Source organism: Hakea prostrata, chromosome 8 (assembly GCF_041222555.1).
Source record: "Hakea prostrata isolate BN-2017 chromosome 8, UWA_Hpros_2, whole genome shotgun sequence".
Lineage (NCBI taxonomy): Eukaryota > Viridiplantae > Streptophyta > Magnoliopsida > Proteales > Proteaceae > Hakea > Hakea prostrata.
The window spans coordinates 16,090,640-16,103,003 of record NC_142607.1 but is presented as its reverse complement, the minus strand read 5'-3'; the positions used below and the strand labels follow the sequence as shown (position 1 = coordinate 16,103,003).

The 12,364-nt window shown below is 39.1% G+C and overlaps 1 protein-coding gene and 1 pseudogene across 6 annotated transcripts in view; both read right to left on the bottom strand.

Moving 5' to 3' along the window:
• Nucleotides 1–871: 871 nt before the first annotated feature.
• LOC149007270 (heat stress transcription factor C-1-like) lies at nucleotides 872–3,807 on the bottom strand (annotated as a pseudogene).
• LOC149007269 (serine/threonine-protein kinase TIO-like) overlaps nucleotides 3,802–12,364 on the bottom strand; it is a 55,875-nt gene continuing 47,312 nt past the window's right edge. For all 6 annotated transcript variants that reach the window (XM_089164516.1, XM_089164515.1, XM_089164521.1 and 3 more), the window contains 6 exons: nucleotides 6,105–7,256; nucleotides 5,758–5,991; nucleotides 5,538–5,681; nucleotides 5,336–5,416; nucleotides 4,930–5,118; nucleotides 3,802–4,553 (listed from right to left, as the gene is read on the bottom strand). In XM_089164516.1, coding sequence (XP_089020642.1) covers nucleotides 4,308–4,553; nucleotides 4,930–5,118; nucleotides 5,336–5,416; nucleotides 5,538–5,681; nucleotides 5,758–5,991; nucleotides 6,105–7,256 — 2,046 coding nt within the window. In that variant the 3' untranslated portion in view covers nucleotides 3,802–4,307. The remainder of the gene's footprint in view (nucleotides 4,554–4,929; nucleotides 5,119–5,335; nucleotides 5,417–5,537; nucleotides 5,682–5,757; nucleotides 5,992–6,104; nucleotides 7,257–12,364) is intronic.

Sequence of the window (12,364 nt, the reverse complement as noted above, 5' to 3'; positions counted from 1 at the left end):
AGCATGACCGAGTGATGCGTCCAAAATCTGCTCAGCCCTTGGATCTCCACGTGATGTCCTGCAAAACGAAAGCGTCAGATGTGGCCCGACCGCTGGGGTCGGGAGTCCACCTCCGAAGGCTAAGTCAGTTGATGAACTTAATCACAAACGGCTCTGCTAGAAGCACAGAGCTAATGAATGAAGAAACGGGAAAGGTGATCTAGATAGCAGGACGCTGATAGTTTGGATCTATCGATGTATCCGAACCTGAGTCTCAGATAGTATTCTTTTTGATCGATTGATCCGTCCCTCACCTTGTATGGTAGTGAGGTTTATATAGAGTGTACCTTCGAATCTCCTTCATTGGATGCACTCGAGCCTTCTTCGGGTAATCGTTGGATCTTATCAATGAGATCCGTTGAGCGATAGACTTCTACTAGTTTGGACTAGTAGAGGACTCCTGAGATAACCGTTAGGTTATGCGATAGTTATCCCTTTGATGATGATTATCCGCAGCCGTCAGTTTGAGTCTGCTGTCATCAGGGTGATTACCCTAATCCATAAGTAAGATTAGGGCACGCTTGCAGCCGAATAAGCTTTCTTCTTAAGCAAGCCATCTTCCGGATCCGGTTCGCTCGGGAGCGATTCGGTTTTCTCCGTCTCGACCGGGGTCGAGGATCGGACGAAGTATGAACCCGGTCTGATCATAAACTCTCCATACCACCGAGTTGGCCTTGGAGTTGACCAAGTCAATGGGATGAGACCAGGTGGCAGTTGTGGCTGAAGGTGGCTATGGTGAAATCAAAGGCATCTCATAAGTTACTTCACTTGTTAAGCATGGTGAATTGTTCAATAGTGGCAAATCGTAAAAGCTCCTTAGTTTAGAATCCATCTACTGTAACAAAATCTCTTCCTCTACTATGCTGCTTGTGGTGACCAACACTACTTCAGAGGAAGAAAATGTTGATTCAAACGTGCACCTTCTGCTGAAACCTTTCTCAAGAATGATTCTAGGGATTAGATCAAAGTTCAATGCCACACTGCTTTGGAAAGTTAGCATTTGTTGTTGCCACAGTTCTGTAACCTATAACCTCCCATTCATCCCTTAAAAGCTCATCCTCTATAGCCTTCAACTCCAGCTTCAACCTTGAGAGTTCTAACAACATATCCTCGTACTCCTCCTCCTCCTCCTCTAATACCCCATCTTCTTACTTCTACATGGTGAAAGAACTACTATGATTGGTCTTCCTTCTTGTTATGTTCTTCAGCAATTGCTTCAAACCTCACAAGAACGTTTATTCATGAATTCCCATCTATTTGGGTTTCCCTCTTGAAATGCTAATGCGAGCAATTAAACAAACATATTAATTGATATAGGAATTGATCATAGGTAATAGGTATAGCAAGAAACCAGTTAAGCGATACTCATGTAGATGTTTTTTTTTTTAAATAATATACTCATGTAGATGTTGAAATGACGAACAAAGCTTGAGAAATTGTCATGCTTGAAATAAGCTAGAAGGATCTTATGAGAAAAAATATTCGGGTCTATCACAATGAAGCTATTGTTGGCTCTATCCCAAGCAATTAATGAATCCATGGAAGGATTGTTCACCATCTAACAAGTTTTCAATACGAATGGTGCAGCCTTTCCATGTTTTTAGCTTCCACTCTCCTTCTCTTTGATAAAATTAGTAATGTAGAAAAGAAGCTCAACCACGAGAATAGAACTGCTCCAATAATGGCGGAATGGGTTATGACTGATTTATTCAAGATTCAATTCAATGACTAATGTTATTTTTTTACATACTGAGTAGAAGGGTTTTTACTTTTTTGTTGATAGAGTAAAAGGATTTTTACAAATCATAGTATATCCATAAGTCATAATCATCGAAGGTGGAGTAGTCTTTTCTGGTTTGGGTTGGGTTGTTTAGAATCCGACGCAATTTGATTTGGCTTTTCCTTTGCTTGTGCTTTGTGTTTGGCACATGAAAGGAGTAAAGATTAGAGGGATGCTAGCAGATTCTGGCTATCCTTTGTAACCTCAAGCAACTTTCATGGGATTTGAAGTGGTGCTTGGGCTTTAGAGAGCTTATTTAAACACCCCGAACGTTATGTTGGCCGCTAGTTAATTATGACTTTTATAAATCATCGATTATTAATTATCACGGTAGACGGTTTAATTGGATGTGCATATGGATCCGACCTTTTACCTTTTGCAATTTTTTTGAATGAATAAATAATATATTAGCCAAAAAGAAGGGGCAATATACAAAGGGAATGAGGAAGGAGAACTACATCATCTCTGGGAGAGTAGGGGCAACCTTAGGTAACAAAAATACGTCAGCTCCTTAGGGAAACTAGAAGGGGTTTATAAAGAAGCAAAAAGTACTTAGAGTAGACATCCTTATAGATGGCCTTTCAATTTTAGTAAGGGGATCTAGAGTTAGTAGCTCATTTGCTAATGTTCAACTGAAACCAAATATGAAAGATGCAAACGTTACAAACCAATTTTCCTATTGATTCTCTGAAAGAAGTGCCCTAGAAAGTGGAGGAAAGCCAGCGGATCTCAAGATATAGAGGTCTTGAGCATCTATAATGATGTAAGATGGAAGCAAGAGCTAGCCACTAGGTGGGCTTGAAAAATGGGTAGGCAAAGACAAGATGGAGCCGGGCTTTTTTAGAACTGAAGCACAGAAGACACACCCAAGGGAGATGGGAATATGATGGTGGATGAGCAGGGAATAGTGGGTAGGCAGTTATAGGGCTCACCAAGTGGCGAAGGTTTGTCTAGTGATGTGTCCTTTAAACTAACCCATCTTAGACCAAGGAGCCGGAGGGAAGGGGGTGTAGATGTGGTTCCAGACAAACAAGGTGGAAAAGAGGCCAATTTTGGAAGGGAGCCAAATTGTTTTGTTAGGATTGGGCAGGGAGAGGAGGGGGCTTCTTTTGGAAAGCCAACTGAGTAGCGACTTTGAGCACCTAAGACTAGGGAAAGGATTCCAATGGGGTGCCAAGGATCAAGCCAAAAGGAAATGATGGAACCATCAGCCATGAGGAGGGAGATAGTTGTCATGGCAAGGCAACTAAAGTTGAGAAGATTCCCCCAAATCCAAGAAGGGTTGGGGGAGGCAGGAGTTGACTAGAAGGAATCTCGCCTAAGGATGTGGGAGTGGACATAGTTAGCCAAATGGAGTTTTCTCTTGTTGAAATTTTCTAAATGAGTTCGCGGAGGCCAGCAACTTTATAATCTCTAATCCTCCAAATGCCAAAGCCTTCTTCTAACCTAATAGGGTCAAGAAATCATGTGGAATCCTTACCTTTTCAAAGGAAGTAGAAGAAAAGATATTCAATGGTGGAGATAATGGTTTCAAGGAGGGCAAAAATGCCACACCCGTAGATGTAGGAGGATTGCAATTTTGATTCCTTTCTTTCAAACCTAAGAAAAGGCTTAGTTAAACATTGAATTGCATATTTAGTTGGATAGATGACATTTGGTTCGTAGGGGAATGGGAAAGGGAAGTGAAGGAAAGTGAAGTGAAAGGAATTTTTTTTTTCCCTTTTAAGAATTTGGTTGCAAATGGAGTAAAGTGAAATTAATTTTACCAAGTAATTTGGTTGGCTGTAAAACTGATGTCAAATAAGTATAAAAATTTTTAAAGTTTATAAATCAACCAATTTTATTGTAAGTGCTATAATTATTGTATTCCATAACACAAGACTCCTAGCACAATGTATTGCATCAACCATATCACATGTTTTGTCAATAGACCCACACTTTGCTGACATATCAATGACTACATTGCAAAGATGCACATTCATGTCCATCTACTCATCCTACATGAACGCATGGATGGTCTCGTCCTCTGATGTTTGTGATTTTGGGCTTGCCAGGTACTAGTCAGAGGTGCAAATAGGTTTGTTTTGGCTACCAACAATCTCATGGTTTTAATTTCCCAGCCAAAGAATTTGTTCCCTCGAGTAATAGAGCATGAGTTTTTTGAAAACATACCGACTCACCACAGCTTTTCTGAAGAAAAATGAAAAATTTAGTGGAACACCTTTCAATTATTTCTGCACTACTCTGGGTTCACATACATTCACATTGTACTATACAATATATGATACATTAACATTGTACTATTCAATACTGCATAATTTTTCCTGGTCTACAGCATCAGCTACTGAGGGCTTCCTATACAAGACATCCGTAAGAATGCAGCACCATACGAAGATCTGCTTTGTTATCCTCATGCTGAATGAAAATGGGAATTAATGTTCCCTACATATCCAACTTCAGGAAATTATTGACGCCACAGTGGACATGCTTAAGCTTCAGCAACTTTTTTAACAATGACTGAGGCATAGTTCGCAATTGTTGATTCAGGGGACTGACGAAGACGACCAATAACAGGGAAAAGCTCTGATGAGCGGAGAAACTGTCTGCAAGGAGGATGGGCACACATTTTAGCTAATGAGAAGAGAGCAATCTTCAATGGTGACTCATTTACTGCATTTTTTCTACTGGGGCTCAAAGCTACAACCGAGCAATCGGCTACCAGCTTTAGCAAAGCCTGCAAAGAAAAAGCTAAATGGAATCAAGCTGCACATAAAAAAATTGAAGTCATTGTGAATTGAGCACTAATAAAGATTACCATCAGCAAACTTATTGTGGTTATTTATTCCTGTTCTTGTTCAATGGAAGAATTTATAATGGCAAAACTTTGATTTAACAAGAATGTAACCATTTTCCTTATTGCCTTTTATTGATGGACCAATTCTTATACCTCCTACAATCCATGATCCTCTGATAAGAATACTGTACTATATTTTCAGCTGAGAGAGATAACAGCATTGATTTTGCAATGGTAAATGCTTGTGAGCAGTGGGGTGTGAAGGAAGAAAAAAGGCAGAAACAGGGATGCGACAAACAGTAATGTCTTTGCAAACCTGCATGGCTCCTTTAGAAATAATGTCTTCACATAGCTTATTAGAATTCCGGACAAGATTACTAAGTGCACCAGCTGCATTGGCTTTGGTCTTGTCTTCCTCGATTGAAAGCAGAATATTTGCAAGATGAGGTATGGACCTTCTGAGTTCTTCATACAAGAAATCGTTGTAGTAGGCAGCATTACCAATCTAGAAGAGAAAAGAATGTAGATCAACTGCACAGGCAAAAATTGTATGCTTCCAAAGAAAATCCAGTTTTTCTCAGGATTCCCAAAACATTGGAGAATATAGCGATGAAGCTTATTCAACCTCTTAACAAGAAAAAGAAAAAAGAAAAACAAAGTAATCATATACGAGTATCCCAATGGAGAAGCAACCATTAACATAAACTGGACAAAGAACTCACAGCAAAACAGGCAAATTTACGGGTACGTTTGTCTGGGTCGGCACATCGATCAATGAGGAGACCAACAATCTGGTACTCTTCCTGAAAAAACAACCTAGTTCTTAGAGCGGACACAACATATCCAACTTTCCAGCAAAGCAAGCTGATGAAACCACCTTCATACTGTGGACGACATGCAGCAACCTAGAACTCATTCACTTACCAAAGACTTGTAGAAATAGGGGCTATGTCGACACATGTTGCCTATAGCACTGCAAGCCTTTGCACGAACATTGGGATCTTCCTGGCTAAGGAAGTACTTTAAAAATTCGAACAAATCTGCCCTGTTAATTTGCTCATAATAAACCTGCAAATATATTCCACAGTTTAGATACAACACCTTGTTTAATGCAATATCCATAAAGAGCATCCTAGACTCTCACCTGATCCATCCGAGCAAGATCAGAAACTATCATTAAAATGTCCAGCACAACCTCCCTTGGGCTAGATCCATCTAGAAGCTTTCTCACTCTGCTCGGGTCCAACAAACCTTTGCTCAGAAGCTGATCCGCAAGGGGTCTATGACATGTCATCTTCGCAAGAAAAGCTACAGGCTTTCCTGTATCTTTTAACTCTATAAATTCTAAGCACCTCAGAATAAACCAAGGGATACCAACCTGAAATTTTCAGGTGTGAGAAAAAAAGAAAAAAGAAGAAGAAGAAGAAGAAGAAGAAGAAGAAGAAGAAGAAGAAGAAGAAAAGCCTCACTACTAAGTTTGGAATATCTGACCTCCAAAAGAATTTTAATATACTTGGGCATGTGCACTTCAATTGCTTTTAACGTGCCGTTGTCTTCAAAAGACATTTTTCCACCTGGCGAGCCCATGTTGAGAAGAAAACCACTGCTGACTGATGCAGTGGCTGATGGCAAGCCTGGAATATTCTGTAATGCAACAAAAGGAAATGCCAAGAGATCAATTACAGCATTGATCAGATCTCTGACACTATCCTTCCCGCCACCAGGTCCAACCCAACATTTTAGGAGTTTCAGATGTACATCAGATATCAAGTAAGCAATGATTTTCACTTGTTCAATCCCAACCAAGATCTGACGAAAAGGTAAAGCTCCACCAGAAAGGCAATGACATATTGAAGAAACTGTCCATACAACACCAACAGGAGATAGCCCAAAGTGATCTGTGATTCCATCTGTTACTTCAGAAGAAGAATTTTGAAGGCCATTAGCTAACAAATCCATAAGAAGTTGGGGAACTCCAGTTGCACAAGCCTGCTGAACAGCTAAGGGTCCACCCCACCTGAGTCTTGTTTCCAGCAACCCAACACATCCATCCCTAAGACCATGCCAATATGAGAGCATCCCATTCTGGTTGGTGATCACTTCATTTTTGTCACATGCAGAGATCTTCAGGTTGTCATAAATTGTGGTGATTCGAGGGATCAAAGGAATTGCAGTTTCAGAGATGGAAGACTCCACATGGCCTCCACTTTCAAGGGACAGAAGAGATGCAAAAGCCAGCATGGCAGATGCATTATGTGACTGGAAGGATGTAGTCATCCTCTCATCAGAACAAAAATGAGCAAGAACTGAAAGCCGAGAAAGCTGCTTTTTTGGAGAAGTGGTAAGCATGAAGGATGCAGACATTCTTCCAGCTGATTTCAGATATTGTGCAATTGTGGCAATGGTGAGGCATGAATGCTGAATCATGGTATACGGACTAGATAGTTTGCATTTTTGGTTACTTGACTCTCCCAGCAACTCTTTGTTTGAAGATGAGGCACATAAAGACAATATAGTGAATATCTCTGAAACAAGCGTACCATCCCCTCCCCCACTGATGACAGTAGTGACAGGCAGAGAATTTGGTAGGCCACAGAGCATGTTGCAGAAATATCCACTATGAATGCAGCACCTCAACATGAGCTACAATATTGAAGGAGAATAAATCAGATTCCAACAAAGTTAAAAAAAGAGCAAGATTTGTACAATCAAGAATAAATAATTTGAAAACTAACCAGACAAACTGGCTTCTTTGATAACAAATTATTTCTACAATTGAAACAAGCTTTGGGTGTTTCAAGTAAAAACCAAGTAAATTTGTACTGTGAGAAGTTTTTATGTAGAATCAGTAGAATCATATCCACTTAACCAAATCCTGTTCCCAAAAGTCGTGCCAGCTACATGAAACATGTTTTACCATTCAATATACAATTTTGTACAAATTAAGCCTAAACATAAAATGAAAAGGAAAATTCCTCACTAAACTCCAAAACTCTTGAATGGAAAAAAGGCAACCTTAATAAAATCCTGCTACTACAACTTGGGGGTCAATTGATTTGCTATTTCACTTGTATTTAGGAAATTATAGTTCACAACGCGACACATAGCAGCACCAAGGCAGTTCTTAAATTGCTAGGTGACCAGTCAGTATACTGTTCAAGAACCCCAAAAGGAAAAAAGGGGAAATGAGGAAAAGAAGAGGCAAAGACTTGAAACAGGGAGAAAAAGCAGATGGAATGGAAAATAAGTAGCAGCAGCCACTACCACCAGAAAAGTTTCAGTGGCAGCAACTTCCACCACCATCCATAGTGGAAGTTGCAGCAACTGCCACCACCAAGGTTTCAATTATCCTTCCTTATGTACTTATGCATCATTTATTTAAGCTACCAATATGATACAGTCCTGGTATGATATGAAAGTACCAAATTTCAACCATCACCAACTTGGCAGTTGGCACTCCCAACTGTCACACTTTAACTGGCTAAAGCATTCCCATGTTTATCAGTATTACATACACAGTCGTGTGCATGTCAACCTCGGTACCATAAAGTGGCCAGATTTACAGACAATGCATCCACTACAATTAAGTATTAACAAATACATGTGCATCCACACAATATACATGGTTCAGCAAGTTGCAAACATTCACAGAGCAATACCCTACCTACAATATTATATATTGCCTAGTGATTAACTGCCCTTACAATTGGATTCAACAACCTTACATGGTGTTGATTAACTGCCCTTACAATCCAAAAGGTAAAACACATGGTTCAATGTGACCTACAACTCAAACAAGGGCCAAAACCAATCTGGTGAAGCCCCAACTTGACATGGTAGAATATATGAAATTTTAAATACAAGTCCCAAACCCTTACAAAAATGAGATCTCAGCGAGAACTCAAAAGTATCTTGACATTTTGGAAAATCAACCGCACTACCAGCAACATCATAAGATCTCAGTGATCCCAAATTGAGGTTGAGATCTTAGTGATCTAGATTGAGATTTTGGTCACCTTGGTGAGAAACCATGCATACAAACACCCTTATGTATGCCAGAAAACAAGATAAAAACTTAGTTATGACCATTGAGACACTTCTTCATTCCTAATATCACTTAAATAATGATGACTTGTTGCGTAGCTCAATGGTTAAAAGAATTAAACTGACAAAAAAATATCACTTGAATAAATTATTCATAAGTAAATACTCTCTATGGTTAGAAATGCATATACATGTTTTAGATCATCTTCACTTGTTGGAATAAGGAACTATAAATGATATAAATCATTTGAAAATGTATTTTTGGACATTCTGTTGTTGGAACACTAATCCAGTGCCAATTTAATGCTTGGTTTAAATTTAGACAGATTTTGGTCCAGGTTTAAATTGGGCTTCTGTTTTTAGTCTGTTAAAAAACATAATTTTGGTAAAATGGCTTAATAGATCAATGTGATCTCAAGCCTCTATTTACAATAAAGTGGAAAGAACACTATTACATAAATACCCTTACTTGGGTAACAAAAAATAGAAGTTTACATGAACAAAAACTCTAATAGAGTTGAACTCCTAGTAGAACTCAACCAACACTCGCCCTCAAGTTGAGGCATAGATATTAATCATGCCCAACTTGCCTACAATATGAAGGAAATCTCCTTCCTTTAAACCCTTAGTGAAAACATCTGCCACTTGGTCTCCAGACCTCACAAAAGGCATGTAGATGAGCCCTTGTTCCAGTTTCCTTGGACAAAAAACTGTCAATTTTAATGTGTTTAGTTTGATCATATTGCACTGGATTATTAGCAATACTAATAGCAGCCTTGTTGTCACAATATAGCATCATAGGGTTTGGAACTTGGACTCCAATATCTTCTAGCAAGCCTTTCAACCATAGTAGCTCACAAACTCCACAAACCATGCCTCTATATTCAACTTCGGTAGTGGATAAAGCTACTACATTATGTTTCTTACTTCTCCAAGTAACTAGATTACCTCCAACAAAGGTACAGTAACCTGAAATTGACTTCCTGTCAGGAGATCCAACCCAGTCTACATTAGTGTATGCTTATACTCTTAGATTATCAATGGGTGACAAAAGTATTCATTTTCCAAGAGTTCCCTTCAAATATTGTAGTATTCTGGTAGCAGCATTCATATAAGCTAAATATGGATTATGCATGAATTGGCTCACTATCCCCACGGCATAAGCGATGTCTGGTCTAGTCTGGGACAAGTAAATAAGCTTCCCTACCAGCCTTTGGTATCTTCCTTTGTCCACTGGTTCTCCCTCTTTTTCCTTAAGTTTAGCTCCAACTTTAATAAGAGTATCAACTGCTTTACACCCCAACATTCTCACTTCTGGTAATAAATCTAAGACATACTTTCTTTGGGATAGAAATATACCCTTCTTTGATCGAGCCACCTCAATCCCTAAGAAGTACTGTGACTTTCCTAGATCATTAATCTCAAACTATGTGCCAAGAAAGTCCTTCAATCTTTGAATTTCTTCACAATCATTTCCAATGATGACAATGTCGTCCACATAAACAATGAGAAGTGTGATGTTAGTACCTGACTTCTAGACAAATAGTGTATAATTAGCATTACTTTGCTTGTACCCAATAGAAGTCATTGCCTTCAGGAGGCATCCAAACCAGCATTGTTTTAACCCATAAATGACATCTTCAACCGGCAAACTTTTCATGCAGTATTGTCATCGGAGAACCATGTGGGTTAGACTTCTTCCTCTAACTCCCCATGTAAAAAGACATTCTTTACATCTAGTTGGTGCAAGTTCCAGTCTTTGTTCATAGCTACAGACAACAAAACTCTAACAGTATTCAGTTTCGCAACAGGGGCAAAAATCTTCTGATAATCAATCACATAGGTCTGGGTAAACCCTTTTGCAACCAGTCTAGCCTTCAACCTGTTGGCTAATCCATCCATATTTTGTTTAACCACAAACACTCATTTGCAGCCCACGAGCTTTTTTCCTAGAGGAAGTGTAACCAGCTCCCAAGTATCATTTTTCTTCATTGTCTATATTTCCTCTACTATAGCTACCTTCCATCTCTTATTAGCATAGGCTTCCTGCCAACTTTTAGGAACATATATAAATGATAGAGAAGATATAAAAGCAAGGTAAAAGTCAGACAAATAATCATAAGAAACATATTTAGCTATGGGATACTGAGTACAAGATCTGACTCATTTTCTAACAGCAACAGGAAGATCAAAAGAAGATACCTCAAGGGGAACAGTAGAATCTGATTCTAGACCAGGGGACTGAAGTAGTAACGTATCACCTTTCTCCACCTACTTTGGCCAGTTGTAATTCTTCCTCTGATAAGTCTGCACCTCCTTATTCTGGTCAATTCTATTTTGAAAGACCTCAATAGTGTGCCTTACAAGAGTGGTCTTCCCCTAACTAGGTTCTTCACATGGTTCAGAAAACGGAGGGGGAGAATTAGAATCCTCAGGTATATAGGCCAAAGTCTCCCCCTAGTCAGGAAACACTTCTTGAACTCCTAAGTTGTTTTGTAGTGGTGTGATAGAAAGGTCTAGAGTTGGAAAGAGCACCTCTCCTCCAGGACTCTCCCACTGGAGAGGTGTATACTAAGGGCAAGACTTATTAAAAATTACATCCATGGAGACAATGGTTTTCCTGGAAGGAGGATGATAACATTTGTACCCTTTCTGAGTAGCAGAATACTCCAAAAAAATGCAGCGTAGACCACGGGGAGCTAGCTTACATTGATGGGCTATGATTCTAGCATAATATACACATCCAAAAACCTTTTGGGGGAATAACAAAAGAAAGACTCCCTCAAAAAGCTCATTAGGACATTTAAAACCAATTATTCTATTAGGCATCCTATTCATAAGGTAAGAGGCCGTGAGTATAGCATCACTCCAATATTGATCAAGGACATTCATAACAATCATAAGTGAACGGGCTATCTCTAAAAGATGCCGATTCTTCCTTTCGGCAACCCCACTTTGGGTAGCTGTATCAACACAACTGGTATGGTCTATAATACCAGAGTTAGAGAGATATCTTTGAAATTCACCATCAATATACTTTGTGCCATTGTCACTGCGAAGGATCTTCACAATGGCATTGAACTAAGTTTCAATCATATTATGAAAATCACGAAAACATCGAAAAACCTCATTTTTTTGTTGTAAAAGATAAATCCATGTAGAACAAGAATGCCAAACAATCAAAGTAACAAAGTACTTATGGCCAGTAATAAACACACGTCGGCAAGGGCCCCCAAAAGGAATAGATTTTTCTATTATGAAGAGAAGGTAAATAAGTAGAACAAGTTTGCTTCGCAAAAATGCAGGCTTCACAAAAAAAATCATCCTTTTTACATGAAGAAACTAAATCAAAAAATACTTTCTTAAGAGTTCCTAGAGGGGTTGACATAGCTTACGGTGCCACTGATGAAGGGCTGATATTACCGAATGGACCTGATTGGAAGATATAGTCGAGGCAGAAGTAGATCCTTCAATTGGCTCCAACAGATGAAGTACATTGTCTAATTTACCACATTCAATCTCCTTCCCCATTATTGGATCCTGGAAGACACAGTAAGATGGGAAAAATGTCACTTTATAATTCAAGTCATGTGTAAGACTACTGATAGAGAGCAATGTTAGTAGAGAAAGAGGGAACGTGTAAAATTTTAGACAAAGAAAGAGATGGAGAATGCCGAATGGGCCCTTTTCCAGCAATGGAATAATAG